Source organism: Chamaea fasciata, unplaced genomic scaffold (assembly GCF_029207755.1).
Source record: "Chamaea fasciata isolate MVZ Bird 193981 ecotype frontalis unplaced genomic scaffold, bChaFas1.0.hap1 SCAF_3, whole genome shotgun sequence".
Taxonomy (NCBI): domain Eukaryota; kingdom Metazoa; phylum Chordata; class Aves; order Passeriformes; family Sylviidae; genus Chamaea; species Chamaea fasciata.
The window spans coordinates 64,594,489-64,617,952 of NW_027094088.1; the positions used below are offsets into that span (position 1 = coordinate 64,594,489).

The 23,464-nt window shown below is 38.7% G+C and overlaps 1 protein-coding gene across 8 annotated transcripts in view; it reads left to right on the plus strand.

The window, feature by feature from the left end:
• The first annotated feature begins 13,426 nt into the window (after positions 1–13,426).
• FAM184A (family with sequence similarity 184 member A) overlaps positions 13,427–23,464 on the plus strand; it is a 74,761-nt gene continuing 64,723 nt past the window's right edge. For all 8 annotated transcript variants that reach the window (XM_066179326.1, XM_066179328.1, XM_066179327.1 and 5 more), the window contains exon 1: positions 13,427–13,871. In XM_066179326.1, coding sequence (XP_066035423.1) covers positions 13,704–13,871 — 168 coding nt within the window. In that variant the 5' untranslated portion in view covers positions 13,427–13,703. The remainder of the gene's footprint in view (positions 13,872–23,464) is intronic.

Sequence of the window (23,464 nt, forward strand, 5' to 3'; positions counted from 1 at the left end):
CAACTTCAGGACTGTGCTCACTGAGGAGGAACAAAATGCAGAAGCTGCAGGAATTCAAACAGAGGTTAATATTTTTCTCTTCAGCCATGTCAAACCCATTCCATTTTTCATACTTAGTTTCTAAAATATGGAACTACTTGGAGCTGCAGAACTAACCTCTCCTGAGTAAAAATGCATCCTTTTTTTTGCATTTGGCTTTCTCTTCTCTCTTTTATTTTTATAAAAATAGTGTAAGAGAAGAAGATGTTCTCAATGGCACATTCCATAAAATATTTCAAGTAATTTATTATAAAATGATTTTTAAATTGGTGTTTGGCATGGCATTTGTTTCCTTAGCATGGGAACCTGATAATGATGAAGACAGAAGTGGGCTACCATAGCACAGTACAGAAATTCTAAGATGCATGCATAGAAGCAAATTTTTATTTATACACAGGTACAAAGATATAATCGTCTGTAAATTTTATTACTAAAAAAGAAATGCATTTAATATAGCTTATAATTGAAGGTATTGGTGGCCTACTGATGGCATAATATTTATAAAGTTCCTCATATTTTCATAAGAAAAGCAATTGAAAATAAGCATCTTAAGATTCTTTTTAGTGTATATTCATTGTTTTGGGGTTTTTTTTCCTACATACTACTATCTGACAATGCTAAGAAAGTTCTCTAACGTGCAATTTGGAATTACATTTTTTCTTTCTCCAAGGAGAAGTCTAGCATGGAAGTAAATACCATGATGTATTCCCATCCAAACAACTTTTTCTTTTTCCAACACAGAGGGCATGAGCCTGCACACTAATCTGGATTCTCTCAGCTGTTGACACCAAAGTATTTGCAAAAAAACCAAGAAATAGTCAATCAATTTAATTAAATATTTATGGGCTAGCTAAAGTAATTGAGGACTAGAATCAAAAAGAGGCAGTAGTACAATTTCTTAATTCTTCATGACTGAAAAGGAAAATAAATGGAAGGCAATTTACAAACCAAACACAAAGAGAAGAGCATGATAATCAGGTAAGGCTGAGTGATAATTCTGAAAGAACTGGTTTGTGATGAAAAGTGAGTTTGAGCAGTGGGCAGTATTTCTGGATCAGACACTTTTATCCCTAAGTGATGTTAGATGAGGGTTGAGCAGCTGAATTATGTATTATTATCAAATAAATATTAATTCCTTGCATGAAGAATTAAAATACTCTTTTAATGAAAAAACACTTGTGTATAGATTTTTCCGTAGTTTTCATACTTTGCATATCTAACAGATGAAACAAACATATCTCTATATACTTTCTCTGAATGTCATTTACATCATTTACTAGACTTAGATATTCTGGTTTCTCAAAAATAGAGTACGAATTGTGCCACAGTCTTTTTACTCCAAGAATTTTATTTTAGAGCACAAGTATCATATTCTTGTGCATGTCAAGTAGGTTATAATTTAAACTGGAAGTCTGATTTTTTCTGTGAATTTAAATAGCGTAGTTATGAGCAATAATAGAAATCACTGTTCATTAGAGCGGCTTTCCACCTAAGCGAGCACAAGTTCGTATTCTTCCCCCTTACATATATGGGTTACATGTGACCCTGAAGGTGTTCTTTAACACTAGTATATTATAGAGATTTATCTTTTAGCATCAAGGCTTTTTCCACTATATCTGCAGGACATGATCTGAGCCTATTTTTATTACAATTCCTGCTCTGGCAAATTTGACATCTCTCCAGAGAACACACTGTATGACAGCTACATGGGGTAGAATCAGTCACTTACTTCTGGATATCTAGTTGGCCTTGCACTCTGTTTTGGGTGCATGCCAAATTGAGAGCTGCTTGCAACTATGATGGACCCATTTGGGCTGCAGCAGAAGCTCTGGCTTAGGAAAAAGGGTTCAGAAAGGCAAATCATTTTACCCTGAAATAAACCAAGTGTTTGAAATTTAAGATAGCTTTATGAGGGGTGATACGATTTAGAATATGAAAGTGTGGAACTAGCATATGACCTTTTTCTCCATGAATTTTCCCAAGATAGTTGGTAATTAAGTAGTTAAGTGTAGTCCAGCATCAAAAAGCTTCTATGGCAAAGTGTGCACAAAAACCAGCTGCACAACCCATAGGAAGATAGAGCCCTCCATAGACATGGAGTTTATTCATTACAGGAGATCTTTAAAACAGTGCTCTGGTTTTAGAAAATGAAAGGTTGTCCTCAAGTGACTATGCAGAAACCTGGCACTAGAAATTACACAGGTACACTTCCTGAAGTAGTTTAGAAGAAATGAGGGTGTCTTAAAGATAAACTGGACTTCTTATAAATATTAGAATTACATTATTTTCTTCAAAGTTTGTTTTGAATACTATGTTTCAAAGGCTTGCAGATTTTTAAATTCCAAAAGATTAAAGTGTTATTATTCCTGGAAAGTTTATTGTGCTTTTCGGATTTTCAGTCACAAATAATTAACTGGTTCTGATAAGTTTGGCAAGAAAAAAAAACCCCAAACGAAGTAACTTAGGACTAATATTACACCCTATGAATGTCATACCCGAATGATGTTTGAGAATGCCACGGACAACTCAGTTGTGGAGGAATGATACTCCTGATTAAAACAAAATCAAAAAGCTTTTATCCTCCTGTGAAGTGCTGACAAACTGACTAAAGATCAGCTGGAAAGTGGGCTCCTAAAAGATTTAACTCTTTTTTATCACACTGACTGATTTCTTTTCCCAAATTCTCGGAAAGTTATGGTAGGCTCAAAATACTAGCTAGCAAAAATTCCTCATAGAAATGTGTTTCTGTATTTTGCTGGTAGTGTGTGGCAAGACTGATCAAGTGAAAGCTGATCTCAAAGACCGGGCTTGAATTTTCAAAGCCAAGAATGTACCTGCTGGATTGAGGCTCTAATCACCAAGCTCAGTCTAAGTGGATGAAGACTTGAAGTGAAATCCTTACCCTTCAGGTTTTCTTCTTCAGAGATATCACATTGCTCCATCACACTCTGACTAAAAAATTCTTTGTGGATACATAACTCTTGATATTCAAATGCTTTGTTTTATGACTCTCCTTTCTAAGTGTTGTAAATATCATTTAGCTTTATGTAGTTCTAGCCCTACAAATCTTGAAACTTTTAATGCTCAAAACATGGATTTATATGAAAGCTGATAAACTGTTGTAACTAGCTCACATAATTATTACAAAGAGTTGTAATAATTATTTCAGAATTATTTTCTTAATATCTAACAGGATATGTTTACATGGAAGTAAACTAGATTTTATTACCATAATTGGGGGCATTTGTAACTAAGATGTAAAGTAAAAATGAATAATGATGTAAAAAAACATTCAGTGATATATAATCTTTACAGTTTTGCCCTACTGTCTATAAATTTCAAAATATGCTCATGAGAATTTTATATGCTCTGTGAGGAAAAATATAGTTGTTATTTGTCTTTTCTGTTCTTAAACTTCATATGCAATAGTTTGTAAATTTAAGTACTACTCTGTCATGGAAATTATCTGTACCTTCTACTCCTAAGAACATTTTTCAATAAATTTACAACCTTTTCCCAAAATAATCAAAAATACTGACATTTTGGTGTTTATAAATTAGTTTGATTATGCATCAAACAGGATATGATGCACTTTAAGAAATGTATATGCATGATATATGGAAACAGAAGTTTATGCTGATTTGGGGTAGAATGTATTTTAGCTTTCAAGGGAAGCCCTTTCTCAAAGTAAATTTCCTACAGAACCAAGCATATGCAACTCTAATCCTGATCCCTTCCAAAGTTTTAAGTATTATTGAGGGAGTTAGGTTCCCTGTCAAGAGCAGGGAACCCTACATCCTGCTGCATGCAAGATGTGTTGCTGCTGATTTGAATTAGACCATAATGGGACATTTTCAGGCCTGCTGCACTTTAATCCAGATGCATGACAATTCTTCACCCTTCAGTTCAAATCTGGATGTCTGGCAAGCAGATCTCAAATCCCCACCACTGTAAGTAATAATGGAACAGTCACCAGATAATAAGCATGGACACTAGAACTTAGAGTAATTGCAGCTTATCTGGTTTGGGGCAGATAACTTTGCTCTGTTTCCCCTTACCCCTGATGATTTTAGTAACTGTACCAGTTTCATTAGACTACACTGCAATCAAGAGCTACGCTTCTTGGATTTGACAGCTTAATTGAAGACCAGTAATAATCTATAAGTACTCTTCTTTATCCTCCCTTAACCACAATTTCTATGCAACACTTCTATAAAATGGGACTTTCAGTCAACAACCTGCAAATTCAAATAAATCTTAAAATATTGCAGTTTTCAATAGATTGAATTTCAAAAGAAGCCTTTGCCTATTTGAGGGTAACAAAACCTTCACAAAAGCCTTTTTACTTGAATATTGACACTTGTGCACAGCTTTTGGTGCTTCAACACAATTTTAACACAACTGTGAATTTTCTGGAAATATGCCAGTCTATCTTTCTTCCTTCTTGAAGCATAAATGAAATCCTTTCTAGTCTCCAAATGTGTATGCTCAAATCCCTCAAAATACATTGGCAAGATACAGCAATTTGAATTCATATGTGTCAGGGAACAGACCAGAGATAAGTATGTGGAACAGAAAATCCTGAACCAAAGTTGGAGATTAATTAGCCACATTCAAAATAAAACCCTTCAAGCAACCATTTCCAATAACAGTGAGAAATACAGATGACAAATGTTTTCTGTGTTGCTCTGCAGAATGACCCTGAGGGCAGGATCAGAGCTACACCAGCCATCTGTTTGGACTTTCCTACTGGAGCATTTCTGTGGCTGCTTCCAAGTGATCCCATTGGTACTGAGGGAGAAGGAAAACCTGAGCAGTCCTGGTGCTTTTGGTGCCTTTACATGCACTGTAGTTAAACTATGCCACTCAGTGTGGATTTCAGCTGTCCCATGCAAAAAAAGATTTACATTTCATCCCGTATGCCTGTTGCAATTCATGCCACATTAATTTTATAGGCATCCTGAAATCTGAATGAGTACATGCATGGGACAATATGAATGCCAGCATAAAAAACAGTGAACTAAATCCTAGCCCTGCTTAACCCTGTACCTGTGCTCCTACAAACACAGAATCATAGATTGGCCTGGGTTGAAAAAGACGTTAAAGATCACCTAATTCCAACCCTCCTGCCACGGGCAGGGGCACTTTTCACTTATCAGGCTGCTCAGAGCCCCATCTGTCCTGGTCTTGAACACTCTCGGGGTGGGGCATCCACAGCTTCCTAGGACAGCCAATCTCAAGTACTTCACCACCCACGAAGTAAAGAATTTCTTACTGACATCTATTCTAAACCTACTCTCAGTTTGAAGCCATTGCCTCTTATCTGTCACTACATGCTCTTGTATAAAGTCCCTCTCATTTTTCTTTTAGGCTCTGTTCAGGCACTGGAAGGCCGCAATTAGGCCACCCCTACACTGTCTCTTCTCCAGGCTGAACAAACCCAATTCTGTGAGCCTTTCCTCACAGGAGAGGTGCTCCATCCCTCTGATCATCTCTGCTGGCCAAACTGCTTTGGATGCAATTGGCTCTCTGGGTTGGAAATGCACATTAATTTCTGGGTCATGTCCAGCACCACGGACAGATCTGAGATTTTAGATCAAGGTGCTGAGAGCAGCATAATTCAGCAACTGAGGACAGTCTCTCTAGCTGCTTTTTCCTACTGACAATATTTTCCTCAAAATGCACAGTAGATGTAATAAACACCAACTGGCAATAACGATACCAAAATCAAACAAACATCATCAGCCAGCCAGATTTTCCCAGGAAGGTTAGTGTCTTATTATCAATCACAGTTGTTTAGGATTTTTTATCACATATTTTTAATCTGAATAATATTTTCATTGGTCAGAATGATTTTTATATTTTAACCTATAAAGCTTCTTTTCCTCCAGAAAGAGAATAAGTGCACTGCATTTCTGTACAACAAATCCGGCATATTAAAGGAATGTCAGGATTGAGCTGAGCAAATCACATTAATATACCAAAGTAATCTTTACCAGTTGCTACTGAAAGGCCATGCAGATTTCCTTGTATTTGTCTCCTTTCTGAGCTCACTGTAGCACTTGCATCAGAAACAAGACAGCCTCACTCATGGCACTCCCATTTAATTTAATATTTCTCCTTAGAGGAACATTACAGAAGTTAGTAAGATTACTTAATGCATCCCTGGGAGAAAGTCCAATACTCTACTAAAGGTCATTGCTCCTTTCAATAGGAATGCTTTCACTGTAACAAAGATTAACATGACTGTATTAATTGAATTTAGTGAAATGTATTCATTTTCTAATCTGAACAGTCTCCTTAATGAGTTATTATCAGAGGAGCATAAGAATGTAAAAGACTAACAGTCTATGATTAAGACTTTTAAATTCAACTTTTCTTAATACATCAAATTTTGTTTTATCTGCTATTTTGTCCGTGAGCAAAACCAAAAATGCTTTCTAACCTACTTAAATAAAACTGTCTTAGGCAGATGATTAGCTTTATATTTCAATATGGAATGCAAGACTGGACATCTCTGCAGAAGATAATTCCACGTAATAGAAAGTATGCTAGATTTAACATATGTTGATAAATTTGCATTTTCATGTGCAGAAATGTGCCTACAACTAGAGTTTTAAAAGAGAAATTAAATGAAGCTTTCTTTGCACCCCTAAATTTATTTGTGGTACTAATCTAGAAAGATTGACTTCAAACATTAAAGTCAGGATTTGGTTTGATGTATTTCAGCGAGTGAAATCAACCAGGTTGATTTACACAAGTTGTGCAGGAAAGGGTGGTAGTTAGTTCTTTTAACGTCTGCTAAATTCACTGAGAGTCCTGCTGGGCAGGCCTGATTTGAAAATCATGTTCTTTGGCCTCCTATTCCTTGTCATAAAGGACAACCCTGCCCCAGAGAGCCCAAGCTTAAGACAACAAGACTCCTCTGTTCCTTTCCTCCCATCCATCTACCATTCCTCTGATGTACTCACCCTTGGCTGAGCTTCCAGCTTCCCAGTTTTAGGTCTAATTTTTAATATCTGAAAAACATCCATTAGTTAAAAAAGGAGAACAACATAAAATGAGAAAACTTGTTAAGAAGAAGCTTGAAGCAGTGGCTTGTATGTTAAATCTTTGCAAGTGACATGGAAGACTACAAGGACTGTCATATCCTGTTGAAGGACTTTATTGACAACTTAAACCAAATGTACACCATGTCTTAAAAAAACAAACTCAAAAACCTCGAGAAAAGGAAAAATGAAACATTATTTAGTCAGAAGGCTTACTTCAAAAAGTATATTTTGTAAGCCAAAATACTGTCTCTAAGCCGGAAATGAAGTGACTCATTACTAAAAGCCTGTTACTGAGAGGTTCCATAGGGTTATGTGCTGCATCTTGGTGCAGATGGATGGCACAAAATATTCTGTACAGGTACTATTAGCATTTACATGAATTTTCTGGCTTTGTAATGACCAGTTGTCTTATTAATTTTCGGTCCAGTAGTGAGCACTGATAAGTTTAGCTCACTGTTTTGATGGGAAAAGCAAGAGAGGTTTGTTTTTTTTTTTTTTTAATGTGTGTGGCTGCTTTCTTGGAGTTGGCAAAAGCTTTTCTGCCTGATAAACTAGAAAGGGACTAGACTGAAATAGTAATTGACAAAGGAAAAGTATGATAACAAACAGAAACACTAGGATTCATACTTAACTTGAGGATTCATCCAGTCTTCCCTATCTGTGCAGCTGAAGAGACCACAAATGTATGAGACATTTTCTGAAACAAGAGAAAAGATATTTTACACTAGGTAGATTCTTCAAGCATATTTTCCCCAGTTGTATCTCAGCAACTTCCAGAAAAGCATTGAGGGATTCAGCCAATACTTCCTTTGTGTGACTTCTCTCTCTAAAGGACAGTCAGGTTTAAGCAGTGAGGTATTTTTCCAAAGTGTTAGTTTTGTTCCTGCTTCTTCTGCTGCTTTGGTTTGGTTTTGGTTTTCTTTTTTTTCCTTTGTCTGTAAAACAGATCTGTGTTTTCTCTGTAATTTTTACTTTCTTTAAAATAAAACTTTGCTGAAAATAATGTGGGTACGAGCTTAAAAACCAGACAACATATAAGAGGAGTGAAGTATTAAAAAAAAAGAGCTATATCAGAAGAGACTTACACTTTTCTTATTGATCTTCTTCAACTTTTCCGTCCTTAACTACTCTTTTGTGCTTGAAATTAAAATAATATATATGTCTTTACTCATTAAAACCAGCTGATGTAAGAGTGGATTATTGCTAATTTTTCTAATAAAAAGCCATATGCCTCCAAATGCATTTGAAGATATATCCTCCATGTGAGGATAAAAATATTGTACAAGAAAATATATGAGTAGATTTAAGGAAAGAGACAAATATCTGGAGATAGTTGCTCATGGGATTCTTTCTGTGTGCCAGTGCACATCTTTACAGTGTCTGGAATTTTTTTTCCAAAGAATCGGCAAAAAACCTCAATCTTTCAAATATGCTTGTTCACAAGTTGCAGGCAAAATACTCCCTCCTTCATCATATCTTGACAGTAGTTTCAGTTTGGACACATGCATGAGATGGCATCATTCCTTTTAGGATTTGGTGACCTAAATTATTTTCTTCACACTAACTGTTTCCTAGATGAGCAAAAAGACTTAATAAAGACAACAAGTTTATCTGTATCAGATATGTGTTCACCATTCTCTGCCTTCTTATTTGAAAAATTCAATTTATGCCAGGTTTCTGATACATTTTAATTCAAGATTTTGTAAGTCTTCTAAGTTTAGAAGGCCAAGTCAGTGTAGACCCATAACATTGGAAAACCGAAAAGATGTAAAAACCAAAGATCTACCAGGTAAATCATAAACCTGTGTTGGTCACCCTATGCCAATAGGTCACATTGACTGAAATCTTACTTGCATACAGAGAGGCAGGAAGGTAATAGGACTGAACTACTCAGATGGAATATCCTGAAACGTTGATCTGTTTGTTTACCTTCCATAAATCAGTCTTGCTAACCCAACCCCCAACACCCACAAATTAAAAGGTCATGAGATTATTTCAAAGCTATTAGGATATTTATTTTTTATTTTTGTTTCGGTCTTCTTCTCCCCCCACATATCCTTCATCCTTTTATATGCAACCATAGCAAGGCAATTTTGGGTATTCTGATCCTTTATAGATGTGGAAACATGCCCCTGTATATAATTATCTACAGCTAACAGAAGAAGCCTTTTTTACTTGTACACTTTCAAAACAAAATGGTTTTGCATGATTTCTTACAGAAACCTCAGCATCCTAGATTAATCTCAGCCTTAGCAATGAGGTCTTTATGTCAAAGTAGGACACCATGGGCTTATTCAGTTATTATATTCCACCAGGTTTGTTTGGACTAGAAAATTAAAGCAGGAATGAGAGATATGTTTAAGCTGTGTTGTTATTTTGGATATTTTATGCTATTCCTTTAAATGTTGAATTCTTACTTTATGAAAACAATTAAACCTGCATATAAACTTAAGGTATGTATATAATAAATTATTAGTTAGAATTCTGGTGGAAATAATGAGGGTTTTTAAAGAACCTCAGTATTTTAAGTAACTAGTTCCTATATTTAATATTTTAAGTATTTAGTTATTTTGTTCATAGACATGTGCAAAGAATTTTGAAAATTCTGTTCAGAGTTGTAGCTTCAGGCTTACAAATTAAATAGCACAAACCTGCAAAGACCAGTAGGTCAAATTTCTCGTTAACTGTCCTTTCAGAAAAAGCTGCCGACTTCCTGACATCTTCAGAGTTGTCAAAAGACATTACCACAAAGCAAGCTTAGCCCTTGTAACACTTTCTGTCTATAAAGAATCAGAGAGTTTTGTGCCTATGGCTTGAAAATAAGGCACACAGTGATTGCACACATTTATCTTAGTCAGAGCTGTGATGAGGTAAATAAAGGAGGGATAGTGCACACAGAAATCTGTAATCTCTAATATTCCCAGCAGATTGAGTGTAAATGAAATTTTTTTCCTGGTTTTGCAAACCTCAGTGATGATATTTTGTAATTATAGAAAACATTACACACATACTAGAACATTTGAACTGCAAATATACAGATAAATAGATATGCAGTATGATACAAAAAAAAGGCAAGGGTAGATTTCCACACAGGCAGTGTTGTTGATTTTACATGAGAGAAAGCAAAGGTACAAAGTCCTTTGCACATGCTGCTATATATCCATAGCAAATGTATAAAAAATGCAATCTTAAAGCATATATTAACTGACCATATATTCAAATTCATAAAAAATGTTCTGTATACATACACTAAGAGCACTCCTACATAGTGTCTATAACCCCATGGAGACACTGGATAGATACAAACTGTGTCTCACTTATGTAACCCCGTGGTGACAGAGACACCAAAGGTTTCACTGTGCAGCTCTGGGAGCAATGATGCCCGTCAGGAGCTCTGCCTTGTTCCAACGCTTTGTGCACCCTTCAGCAAACCCTGAGCGCCATCTCCTCATCTGCCTCTGGATGGCCTCAGCCCAAACCCTGGGAGATCTTCAGACCTACAGATCCTACTGTACTGGTGAGACATTAAACCCCACCAAGGAAAAAACCTACTAGCATCCTGACTGCGCTGCTGCATTACGTTCCCTTTCATCAGCAACCTTAAAGAAAACAGGCTCTATCCGACACGTGCAGACCTGAAAGGAAAAGAGCTTAGCAGCCACCATCTGAGCTCTAAAGACATAAAATGTGTAAAGAGAAGCTTGAAAAAATCTGAATAAGTTAACTACTAAATGGCACATGAAATATTGACAAAGAATATTTCATCACATTTTTTTTTTAATTTAAAATCACCTAGATGAAACCTAGTATTTGGCATCTCCGAAGAAGAAAAATTGAATGCATTTGACTGTTTTGTCAAACACATATATATGCATGGCTATATATGTCACTTCAAAATGCTTCAAAACAATGATTTCAGGCCAATATGAATCACAGCAAAAGTGGTTTCTTAAAAGAAACTGAAAAATAAAACAGTAAGACTTTTTGTCTCAGAGGAAATGTTAATAAATCCAAACCACTCTAATTTATTTCAAAAATAAATCTATCCAAAATATTTAAAATGTGTAGTTTAAAATAAAAATATTCTGCAACTCTTGAGATTTCTAGGAGCACTAATAAATTGAGCCAGCCATTCCTTCATATTGGGGCATTATTACGTACATTAAAGAACATGTCTTTTTACATGAGAATTAAGAAGTTTGCTTAATGTCATACATGCAGCCAGACACAATCATTACTTGTAATGAAGCCTCCACAATCAGTCTACTGCTTTAATTGTTTGACTTTCCTAGACATGAAAAATCAGTCTCTTCTGTCACTGAATTATTTTTTAATTTGATAAAACTGAATTAACAGTATGTACTATTCATGGATGTAATCTACGGACACAGATTTGAAACAGATGCTCCTAATATTCTTTCTTCCCCTTGTATTTCATCTGTATGAATCACTGCCTGAGTAGGCACCATCTGTCCTTTGTTCTCTGTTGCCAGAATGGGCCACTTCAGAAGGGGAAAAAAATCAGTGTCAGAATTTCCTGGACAATGCAAATTCTGAGTGAAGGCAACACAGCTAACAGCTACTTCAGACTGGGATTAAACTATTTCTTAGTCTCCTTGTTATCCAAAATAGTTTGGGTTAATTATTTCTTTCATTATAAGAGACTTTTCCCAGAACCTCTGACCTTTTTGAACACCTTTCTAGTGTGTTGATAGATGGAAAAAGCAGAACTCAATGCAAGTATTTCTCTTGTACTCTCACAATCAATCTGTACAAAAGTAGCAACATCTAATTGTGCCTTGCGGACAGTGATCAGTTTATGCATCAGAGAACCTCATTTACCTCACGACCTCAGGTTTGCACTAGCAGTTCAGGTTTAGTTGGTTATTTATTATACAATATAAGCATCAATCTCTATTAGCAAGTGAGGCACATTGCTCTGTAATATGGATCTCTTCTTATACTTTACTATTCCACCTCCTTCTATGACTTGCAAATTCTAAGTGATGCTTTCCTCCATAACATTGCTGAAAACTACAGACTTAGCTGTGTATTTTTGTGGTTTGCCTCTTTGATGCCTCTGCCTGCCTACCAAGAACGCAGGCAAAGAAGAGATTTTTAGTGCAGGAAAAAAGAAGCAGTAAAAAGATAAACTACTCAACTGAGAGTACCAAGGACTCTGTAAAGGAAGAGTGCAGAGGCTGTTAATCTGGGAATCAGATGTGTCCAACCACATTAATATATATATTCTCACAAGGCCAGAGCCTAGCCAGGAGATGTTAAATTCTTAAAGAGGGTGGCAGTTCTCAGGAGTTGCACAGGGTGGGAACTGAAAAAGAGAGCAGTCAAACCCAACCTAAAGGTCGTGCTAAATCCAGCTGTGAATCCCCTCTGGCGGGGACCTTTGTTCCATGCCCATCAGCCCGCTGGCCCGCGGCTGTGCGCTGCGGAAGCAGCGTCTGTGACCCAGGAGAGACGGGCCCGCTCAGCTGGATGCCTCCACACTCACCGGCCGGGTCACCCCCGCGTTTGTGAGCGTTTCAACAGTTTAGTTGGAACAAAACTATGAGAGAACACCAGCTTGCCAACCCGACCGCGGCTCTCAGCGCCACATCCAGTCTTTTCTTTACCACCTTCAGGGACAACGGCTCCTCGACCTCCCTCCACAGTCCATTCCAACATCTATCACCCTTCTTGTGAAGGAATTCCTCCTAATGTCCGTCCTAAACCTCCCCGGGAGCAGCTTAAGACTCTATCCTCTCGCCCTGTCGCTAACTGCCTGGGAGAAGAGGCCAGCCCCCAACTCCCCTCAAAACCCGAGCTAACCGTGCCAGTCCCGTGCTACCCGCTCTAATTTCGAGTGGCTCCTTGCCCGTGCCACCTTCTGCTGCGAGAGGACGGCACATCCCTCGCCCACACCGATACGAACCCGGGGACCAGCTCCATCCACTCGCACACCCCGCACCGTGGTGCCCTGCCCTGGGCATTCCCCGCCACGCAGGGCTCAGGGCTTCCCACGAGGAGAAGCTGGGCGCGCGCGGGCCCCGGCCTGCCGCGGAGGGGCAGCGCTGACAGAACCCCGACCCTCCCACCGCCGTGCCCGGGCCCCCGCCGTGCCCGGGCTCTCTCCGCCCCCTCCCGCAGGAGGGCCGCCTCCCGGCTCCCGGGACGGCGGGCGGGAAGGGGGAGCCCGGCGCGCGCCCCGCTCGTTGGGCGGTGCGCGCGGCCGCGGGCGGGGAGCGCGCGGGCGGGGCCGGCGAGTGACGCGGAGCCGCGCGGCGTAAACAGCGCGGCGGCGGCCCCGGCAACCGTGCCGCGCCCGCGGCCCACCCGATCGGCCTCCTCCGCCCGGCGACGGACGGACGGACGGGCGGACGGACGGGCGGGCGGCGCGGCCAGGACAGGAGAGGAAAAGAAAGGCTGGAGCCCCTTCTCGCACCGTCCCCGAGAGCTTTGACGCCGCAGCCCGGTGGGGGCGGCGGCCGAGGGAAGCGCCCGGGGCGGGAGGAGCCGCCTCGGGCAGCGGATCGCGGCCGGGGCTCCGGGCTCGGTCCCCAGTAAGGCAGGCGGCGGCGGCGGAGCCCGAGCGGCGGCGGGAGCCGGGCGGTGAAGATGGCGACCCCGGGCATGGGCTGGCAGCAGCCGCAGCACAGCTACGGCGGCGGCTCCGCGCCCGGCGCGGGAAAACTCGGCTCGGGCTCGGCACAGGCGGGGCTGGGCGCCGAGCACAGCCCGGACCTGCACTTCAAAATGAGCAAGAAGATCGCCCAGCTGACGAAGGTGAGGACGGCGCGCCGGGTCCTTTGCCGCCTCGGGTGTCTTCCTCCTCCGCTCCGGTTCCCTTCGCTCCTTGTCCTCATGCGGGCAGCGATGGGCCTGGAGAGGGGAAGGATGTCGGGGATGATGGCAAATCCGGGTGGGATGCGGCCGGATTTGTACCCCGGAGCGCCCTCGGTCCCCGGGAGCATCCCCCGGTGGCCGCGGGCAGGAGCGCGCCGTGGTCCCGCGGGGAGAGCTCCGGCGGTCCGGGAGCCGCGGGTCTGGAGCGGAGCCGCGCACGGGAGCTGCCGCAGGACCGGGCCCCGTTTGTCCGGATCCCGCCTGGCACAGCCAGGTATCCCGGTGTGCGGATCCCTGACTGCTGGGCTGGTGCTGGTTATTTATTCTGTGGAAATTGTAGCTTCTCTTCTAGGGCTGTTATGAGCCCTTCTCCGACTCTCGTTAAATGGAGAAATTCAAGTGATGCTTGCCTTCCCTTTGCTGAGGTGCTGTTCTTTAAGGTGTCTGGTAAAAGCTTAAATGCCTTAGATGGTGAGGGTGAAGTGTGAGAAAATTTCTGGTCTGCTATTGCTGATTGAACAGTTTTCATTATGTCATCCCCAGCCTAGAGAATACATTGTATCTTTGTGAGAAGCCGGAGTCAGGCTCTGGGGTGTTTTTAAAGCCTTTTGCTAGGGCAGGTAGGCCCAATGTTTCAGATGTGACTGTAGCTGTGATTTAGTTAGAATAACTTAAAACAATGCTTTGGTGCTGTAATCTCTCTTGCGTGATGCTCAAGCTGTAGGCAAACGGCATAATTTAGGGAATGAGAGGGAGATTCTCTTTATTAAAGAGAAAGCAGATGAAGTAATTTTTGTCAGGAATTTAATAGCTAAAACGTTTAAAGGTAATTAAAAAGCACTGTGGGAACTGCCAGTATTTTTAACGTGTGCTAAAATGGATGAAGGTGACATTTCATTGGAACTAAGAGTGAAGAGAATGAAGACTGCTGGCAGTCTCACAGTGGAGACAGCTCACATTTATGTACAGTTGATGCACCATTGACCAGTTAAAAATAGTATTTATTGTGGCACGCTGTGCACCTTAATGTGTTGGAAAGCTGGTAACTGAGGGGTTCCTTGTGCTTGAGTTCAAAGTCCAATTTCTTTTGATGTTAACATCAGTGAATCTCTAATTACATAAAGAGAAAAGTTGAACTAAAATAAGCTGAAGAATCCCTTTGGTTTTCCTCCATATGCATATAAATAATGAAGTAAAACATTAAAGATATTACTACAGCTTTGTGCTCTCTAAAAGGCATAAAAAGCACCTGGAGACCCTAAATGTGTTGTGGGCTTACCTTAAGGTCTAGGTGCATATGTAAAGTAATCCATACAATTCTTCTTTCACAGAAGAATTTATATCTCTGTGTGTGCCTTTGATATATCTCCCTTACTTTCTCTAGGAAATTACCCATCAGTTTCTAGCTTATTTCAGAAACAGTGTTCCCACTTGTGATGTGAAGTCATTTGTGTATTACCCATGAGTTCCACATCACTGGGCATGTGCCCTGTGCACTCTCACTTATTATGCGTCAGATATCTTGAGGTGGATGTGAGTTAATTATGGATTAAATGCATGGTGCTGAAATATTTTGAACTCCTGTGTTGGAAAATAGAAAAAGAGTGAAAGTAAATACTTTCTTTTTTCTTTTTGTTTAAATGTTCCACAGCAGAGTTCATCTAAGATTCTGTATATTGTATGAAAGTCTGTCCTGACAAAGACTTCAGATTAAAGCTTTACACCTTTCAGATTAAAACTTTACACCTTCAGTGTAAATAAAACCTGTGAGTTGTTTTCTGCTGTGTATTTCAAATAATTGCAAACTATTTGCTTAGACAAGGAGTTTACAAGTGAATTAGGCTTTTTCAGGGCTGGAGTCTTGTATGTTTCCCAGTGACTTGACAGATTCTGGCAGTGTTTTACTTTGTTCTTGTGTTCTGTTTTCAAGTTTTAGGGAGAAAGCTTGGGAAATCCGCTGATCTTTCTATTGAGTGAAGGTCTGGAGTGAATAATAGTACTTTGAAATGTAAACTAAGGTGTATATAGAAATATTCCTCTTGCACCTATTGCAACAATAAAATTAAAACTTTAAAGATTAGGATTACAGTTAAAGGTATTGTATAAGATGAATGTCATTAAGGTAGAGGTGCACATTTTGACAGTTTTGTAGCTAGAGGGCTCGGTTCTACATTTCTGTTGACCTACTTGACCCTTCAGGAAGGGAGGCTTAAAAGAATTATAGAAACTTCTGTGTAAAGTATGATCAAAACTTTCTAAACTGTGCTAGAATCTGAAGCCTGATTTGATAGCTGGCTGTGAAAATTAATCCTTGGGAAAGGACTCTAGCTACAGGGGAAAAATATAAACAAAATAACCTTAATTTCCTCAGTGAGACTTAACAGTCAGAGAAGAGTTAAATTCACTTTGCAGAAGAATCCTTGAAATAAGGTGTTGCAAAAAGGATTTTAGGAAATTCCTGTTTTAGTCTTTTGATCAAATTCTGCTGTTCTAGCTTTGTTAAATGCTTACCAGCATATGTGCATAAAATTCCTCTTCAGTAATCTAGGAATTTATTGTTAGCAGTGCCAATTCTTAATTGTGCTTCTCCAGTTGTTTAATGTCTGATATATAAGGTACTTCTTGCATGTCTTTGAACTGTTTTACCCATTTATTTAATTTTTGTTCTAATTCTTCTCTAAGAGTGTCTTGATAATAGAATAATTCCCCCTGTGGATTTGGAGCAGAAGGCACTTTACCAAGCTGAAACAAAATCACCAATATAGTGTGGTAAAAGAAAATCCAAATACTCATTGTCCAAGGAGTACACATAGTTAAGTTACCCAGACAGCTTCTGTCTTCTGTCAAAAGAAATGTGACTCCACGGTTTACTTTTGTCTATCCTTATACAGTTTGTATTATGAGCTGTGAGTAGGAACAGAAGAAAATGCTTTCCCCACAGAAGATGAGGGTCACTCATGAATTAAATGTAAAATTCCAAAATAAGGATTCCTCAGATATGTTTTTGCATTGCTTAAAGGGAATCTGATGTTTTAGTCAAAACAATACAGGAACACAAAGTAAAAGGTGAAATTTGTTTAATAACCAGATTTAATCAGTAATTCAGAGTGAGGCAAAATAAGGTATGAATCCATTTCGCTAAGCAAAACACTTTTGATGCATTAACTATTTTTTTACTTTTGGTTGGGAGAGAAAGACTTACTTGATTTAACTTTAATGTGCTTAATTCACAGGAGAAGGTAAAACAAGTGGTTAGAAATGCAGGTCTAAAAAAAAAACCAAGATGATACTTCATGTCATGTTCAAAGACTACAGTAGATTGTAACTGAAGCAATTTTAGGTCTTCCTCTTCAGTATAAGCTCCTTATATTCAGGCATTTCAGAAGATCTGTGTACCAGTTTGGGATAAAGTAGCATCTGACACAAAGATTAAAGACAACAAGAAATAAACTGCGATTATGAGGTTGCATATATGTGTTTGTACTACTGCATGCAGGAGTGCTAATGCAGTGTTGAGTTATGCCTGCTGCAGATGAAAATATACATATATATTTAATTAGTTTGCATAAGACAACTGGATTAGAAACAAAAAGCAAGGTGCTGCCATGCTTACATCAGTAGGAGAGAATGGCATTAGTTTTCACAATTCCCGCAAGAGTTCAGGTGGCTTGCTTCTCATTTTGGATTTGTTGGGGTGTTGCTTTTTGTTTCTTCTTTCTTTCTTTCCCTGTGATGTAGTTGGTAGCTTGAGCATTTGTGATTGAGAAATCCATATCCTAAGTGTGTCTGTGAAGTCTGTTGTGCAAGTTTTGTGACATCAACATAAATCTTTGTCTTCTACAGAATAGCTGCGTGATTTGTGCTGGGACTATAAAAAGAGAATCTTCAGTATTGGTTTGGTTGTATAGTATTTCTTGCAGAAATTTTACATGAACTCTCATCAGAGCAGCTCTGATGAGAAAGAAACACCTGGTAGTGTTGATTGATGAGAAAATATAACCTGGCAATGTGCTCTTGCAGCCCAAAAAACCAACCCAGTATCCTGGGCTGCATCAGCGGAATGTGACCAACAGGTCAAGGGAACTGCTTCTCCCCCTGCGCTTTACTCTCTTGAGACCCCACCTGGGTGCTGTGTCCAGCTCTGGGGTCCCCAGCACACAAGAAACATGGACCTGCTGGAGCAAGTCCAGAGAAGGGCTCAGAAGATGATCTGTGGAGAGAGTCCAGAGGAGGCCACAAAGATGCACAGAGGGCTGGAGCACCTCTCCCATAAAGACAGGCTGAGAGGGCTGGGTTTGTTCAGCCTGGAGAAGAGAAGGCTGCAGGGAGACCTCAGAGCAGCCTTCCAGTACCTAAAGGGAGCCTGCAAGAGAGCTGGAGAGGGACTTTTGATAAAGTCCTGTAGTAATAAGACAGGGGATTAGCTTTAAACTGAAAGAGTATAGATTTAGATTAGGTATTAGGAAGAAGTTCTTTACTGAGAGGGTGATGAGGCACTAGAACAGGTTGCCTAGAGAAGCTGTGGATGCCCCATCCCTGGAAATGTTCAAGGCCAGGCTGGACGGGATTTTGAACAAATGTTATGGAAACAAATGATGTTATGGAAGGTGTCCCTACCCCAAGGGGGGTTGTAATTGGCTGACCTTTATGGTCCTTTCTTACCCAAACTATTGTATGATTCTGGAAGAAGGCTCTATGAGTGCCCTGAAGATGATCTCTACCCTACAGTTAGCATTTTTGTCTATTTAATAAAAAGAATCTGTATGAAACACTAATGTTTTTCCTTGGTACATACTTAGAGCTTGATTGTTCAGTTCTAGGAAGGTTCCAGAAAACTCAGTTGAAAGATTATGGTAATAAAGTTAACCAAGACACATCATCCTTGGGTAAACAAGAGACTAGAATCCAAGACTCTTGAGACCTGACTTCTAAATTCTTTCAACAGCTTCTTGCCTATATTTGGGAAACAAAATCTTTGACTTTCCTTCTGCCTTCCTGTGTTAGAGAGACGTACTTAGACAATAGGCATTAATGTTGTTGTTAATCCAGTCAGTTTCTAGGGAATGTAGATAGTAAATTTATTTCAAAGTCTGAAGAGTGAATTTGATGATCTTTAATTCAGATGCTTGTGTTTATTATTGTATTTACTCTTTTTTGGGATGGTTAAAGGTCTCCCTCAGGCAATCACAGAATGCAGTTTTATGGAAGGGCTGTAAGGTTTAACTTATATAAATGATTTTTAACAAAATGTTTCCAGTGAAACTTGGTCAGTTTTTATTTGGAAGTATTCGGCCTCAGGAAACAAAATAACTAAACCCCTTGCAGAAGGTTCATTTTGCATAAAGTTAGGAGAAGACTTTAAAAAAAGAGCCCTTAAAACCAGGGAAGACATGAAAATCTAAAAATCCCTGTAGAACTGTTTTGATGTTAGCTGTCATCATGTTGTAGTTGATGCCATTAACAGTTTTGTAAAAACTTGGGATTTAGCTTTTTCAGCAGCCTTATGTCATCTCTCCAAAGTGTGTTAACACTGGCAGTAGGCCAGTATTTGTAACAGTTCTAGGATTGAATGAAAAGAACTGAAATTTTGAGGCGGGTGTGATTTAAGTACATACTGTAATGTCAGTATTTTCCGTATTATTCCAACTGGTAATGTGTGAATAAATATTGTGTTACTACATTAAAAATAGTAGCAAGGACTAAAAGATCTGAAAATGTAATATTAGATATTCAATTAATTTACATTTCTCTGGAGATATTTAACTTTTTTTTCTGTTAATTATTCCAGAGATAGCTGAAGTAAGTCCTCTAAGGAGGGAGAGATGTCTTAGGTAGGAAAAGAGAAACTTGCTCCAAAAATACTGTGCTTAACTATCTTAAGATTTTTCTTTTTAAAATTATGCTAGTGTAATCTCTCTATCTTCCCTGTCAGACTCTTTCCATTTGGCATTCCAACTGTGTTCTTATTCTGCAGTGATTACAGCCTTAGCACGGGGTACTCACAGAAGAGAAGTTTTCTGTTCTCATGATAGTATAAGGAGAAAGATGGAACTGGGTAAAAATGTCATGTCTTTAAGACCATCTGATATAGTTCAGAAGAAGTAAGTAGAGCTTTCAAGCTCTCAACTTCTTCTTCAGAACTTCGATAAAATTGTCAGTTATTGTCTTTATCTGAATACTTTCTAATTGATGCACTTTGAATTGCTTTAAAGCAGCTGTGGCTTCTAATTTAGACCTGAAGAGGTCTTTCTTACCTTCCATGTTTTGTAGGACATAAATGATGGAATTTGGTGGTTAATAAGGATCAGATAGCTCTCAAATGGTTCTTCCCTTCATTATCATTGCAGACCTGTAAGGTGAGACTGCAGGGGTTCTATGTTGACCTGATATGGGTGTTTTTTAGAGCTCAGTGTTGTGATGTGTGAATTAGGTCAATGACTTTACAGTCTTTTATCACAAGGCATCAAGAAGAAAGAAGGAGGACAAGAATGAAATATTTTTAATAAAAAAAAGAAATACACTCAAATGAATTCCTTTGCTCTCCACCCACATAGTTTTAGTGGTTGACTGGTAACTCAGAGTTCTTCTAGGGCCACTGATAACTTACTGTTCTAAAGATATTTCTTCTATATGTGTGTTGTTGAAAGTGTGATGTTGAAAAACTGTCTGATCACACATTCACATATGTTACTAGTTTAAAATGCCTCTTTAATACGCTTGTGCATATATCAGCTTCTCTGAGATTATTTTGGTTTGGTGTTTTTTTTTTCTCCTCATTTTAAGAACATCCAAAAGAATAATAAAGTGAAGAGATAAATAAATAAATTGGGGGAGAGAATAAATGACATGTCATGGCAGGTGGGGACATAGTTTTGTGGTGGACTTGCAAGTGTTAGGTTTACAGTTGGACTTGATGATCTTAAGGATCTTTTCCAACCTAATGACTCTTAAGATCCTACATGCATCCTCTTGTTTATTATTCACTGCTAAAATTAAATAATATAGAGTTACAAGGAGCTGGAAGACTGTGAGATGTTACTGCTCTGTCTGTACTTCAGCTGTTAAATCCGATACATCAACACTTTGGGGATATTTAAATAAAACTGGAAAGACATGGATTTTACTATAGACTTCAATGTTAACAACATTTAAAAATCAGCATTTAAAAACTAAAGAAGAAAGAACATTCGAAACATAAATGAAACCTGATATTGCAACACCCATGTAGTTTAAAATCTGCCTACCTTTAGCTGCTTTTTATATAGGACAATATAAACCTTATAAAAAAGTAGGAAATATTTTGAATCTACATGAGTTTTGGGTTTTGTTGTTGTTAGTGTTTCAGCTAAGTACTGCACTATGAAAGAAGGCTTTTGCAATTTTTGTTTTAGGTGGAAGTGCCAATTCCGAGTTAAGAACACAATACTGAAATGCTTTCATTCAGATGTAAAAGTTTTAAACTGGAGAGTCTTTTATGTATATTTGAAAAAGGAAATCAGCATTTGAACTCCATAAGTGTAGAATGTATTTATAGATTAATTACTTCATACACTTGTAAATTAGTATGGGCACAGCACTCTGAAGTACTCAATCCTGTAAGGAGTTTTGATTTGACAAGTCTTACAAAAGTGTATCAGCAGAAGACAGTCTGGTGGGTTTTTTGGTGTTGTTTTTTTTGGTGTAGTTTTTTGTTGTTGGTATTTGAACTATCATGAATGTGCAAAGAATTTGTTTCAAACTGACAGACTTAGCACTTCCTTAGAAGAAGTCAAATGGCAATTTAATATTAAACATTAATATTTGTGTTTGGGTTTGTGGGGTTTTTTTCAAGCACAGTGAAATTATATTTGGCAACATCATTGCTTTACGCTTCTGGATATTTCTGTATTGTCAAGCAACCTCTTGGTTACACATACTTTATTTTTTAATGTCTAGTAGTACAATTAGAGGTGTACTGCGTCTAATACACGCGTAGAAGTGTTATTTATCATAAGTCATTGTTTTGGTACAGCAACTTCTAGCCCTGAATAGCTTCTAAGCTTTTAAATTATTTCCGTATCTCATTCTCTGAACTCAAGCTTTGGCTTTAATAAAAACAGTAATTTTGTCAGTGATACTACCGTTTTTCAGCCTTCCAGTTCTCCACTGAAGCTTCATTCTCCTTTGAAGTGCACAAAGGAGAAGGGCATTACCTTAAAATAGTCACTTACTTTTTCTAACTGTTTGCAGGCTTGCTGCTAAATAAACCCAGCAAATCTCAACATAACATTATGAAATCAGATGTATATGTCTCTTGGCTGATACAAGTTTGGCAGTAGTAAGCCAGGCATCTGTGTATTCTTCTAATGACTGATGTCATACCAGTAACCAAAGGCATTGTGTTCCAAAAATAACCAGAAGAAACAAAACAGTCTAAAGCTATTCACTATCTTGTCCTACTTAATGCATATTACCTGGTTCTGTTTCCTCATCCAGGCTCTTCTTACTGAATCTAGAAGGCTAGGAGGAAGAGGAAGAACCTTTTGCTGAGGTTGTCACTTGACTAGGATCAAAATGACAGCTTTTAAAAATAGCTAATGTTAAAAAGTTCATGAAGTCCTTCTTCAAGATGCTGCCATGAAATGAAAAACAACCTTTTAGCTACAAGAAGTAGGATGAGGTGAATATGAGAAGTACTAGTTTTCTATTTTAATTTTTATGAGATTAAAGTAATCTTTTCAGCCAGTTTCCTAAAATTTAATTTCAAGAAACCTGCATTTTAATGTGTTCAGAAAACAGGTGTGCCATGATCCAAAGATTTTTATTTGAACAGTGGTTTTGCTCACAATGTGACTGAAAGCTATAACTTTTAGTAGAGGGTGTCTGACACTGCCTTCTCAGATCTAGTATTTTGCAGTATGGATGCTGATATGTTCGGATAGGTTGTACTAAAATGTATTGCAGTAATCTTCTGTGACTGTCTTTGTCCTTTTAAAGTTTGACGAATGAAGGTAATGGAAAATTATTTCTTTAATAAGGATTAGGGAAAAGGACTTGATTTTTTTATTTAACTGCTTTGTGTACTTGTAAGTGTAAGTTTCACATGTAAAATATAGTTTATTGTTGCTGGTTGTAATAAGTAATCAATTGTATGTTTATATATATAAAAAAGCAAAACACCTTGAAAATCAATGTATGTCTTTCTTCTCAACATTAACCCATCTTGTCAACATAGCTCATTTATTAAGAAAATACTCTGTGTTGTGACACAGAATGGTAGAAATTTATTTGAAATTTTGGATCCATTATTTTGTCTGTGTTGTTCACTACCTTTCCATATATTGACTGACATTATAGTGTTAACTCAGAGTTATGTGCCATAAAATTCAACCAGTCCTTTCCCCAACCCCCTTCACTTTTTCTCTTTTAAAAGCATATGTGCATTTGCTTTATGCTGAGGCTGGACTTCGACACAGAGCTCAGTTTACATATTCTTTGAGCTGACCTGGAAGTGTTCTGTGGCCATTCTTTCTATTCCTGTGATTCCTGTGTTC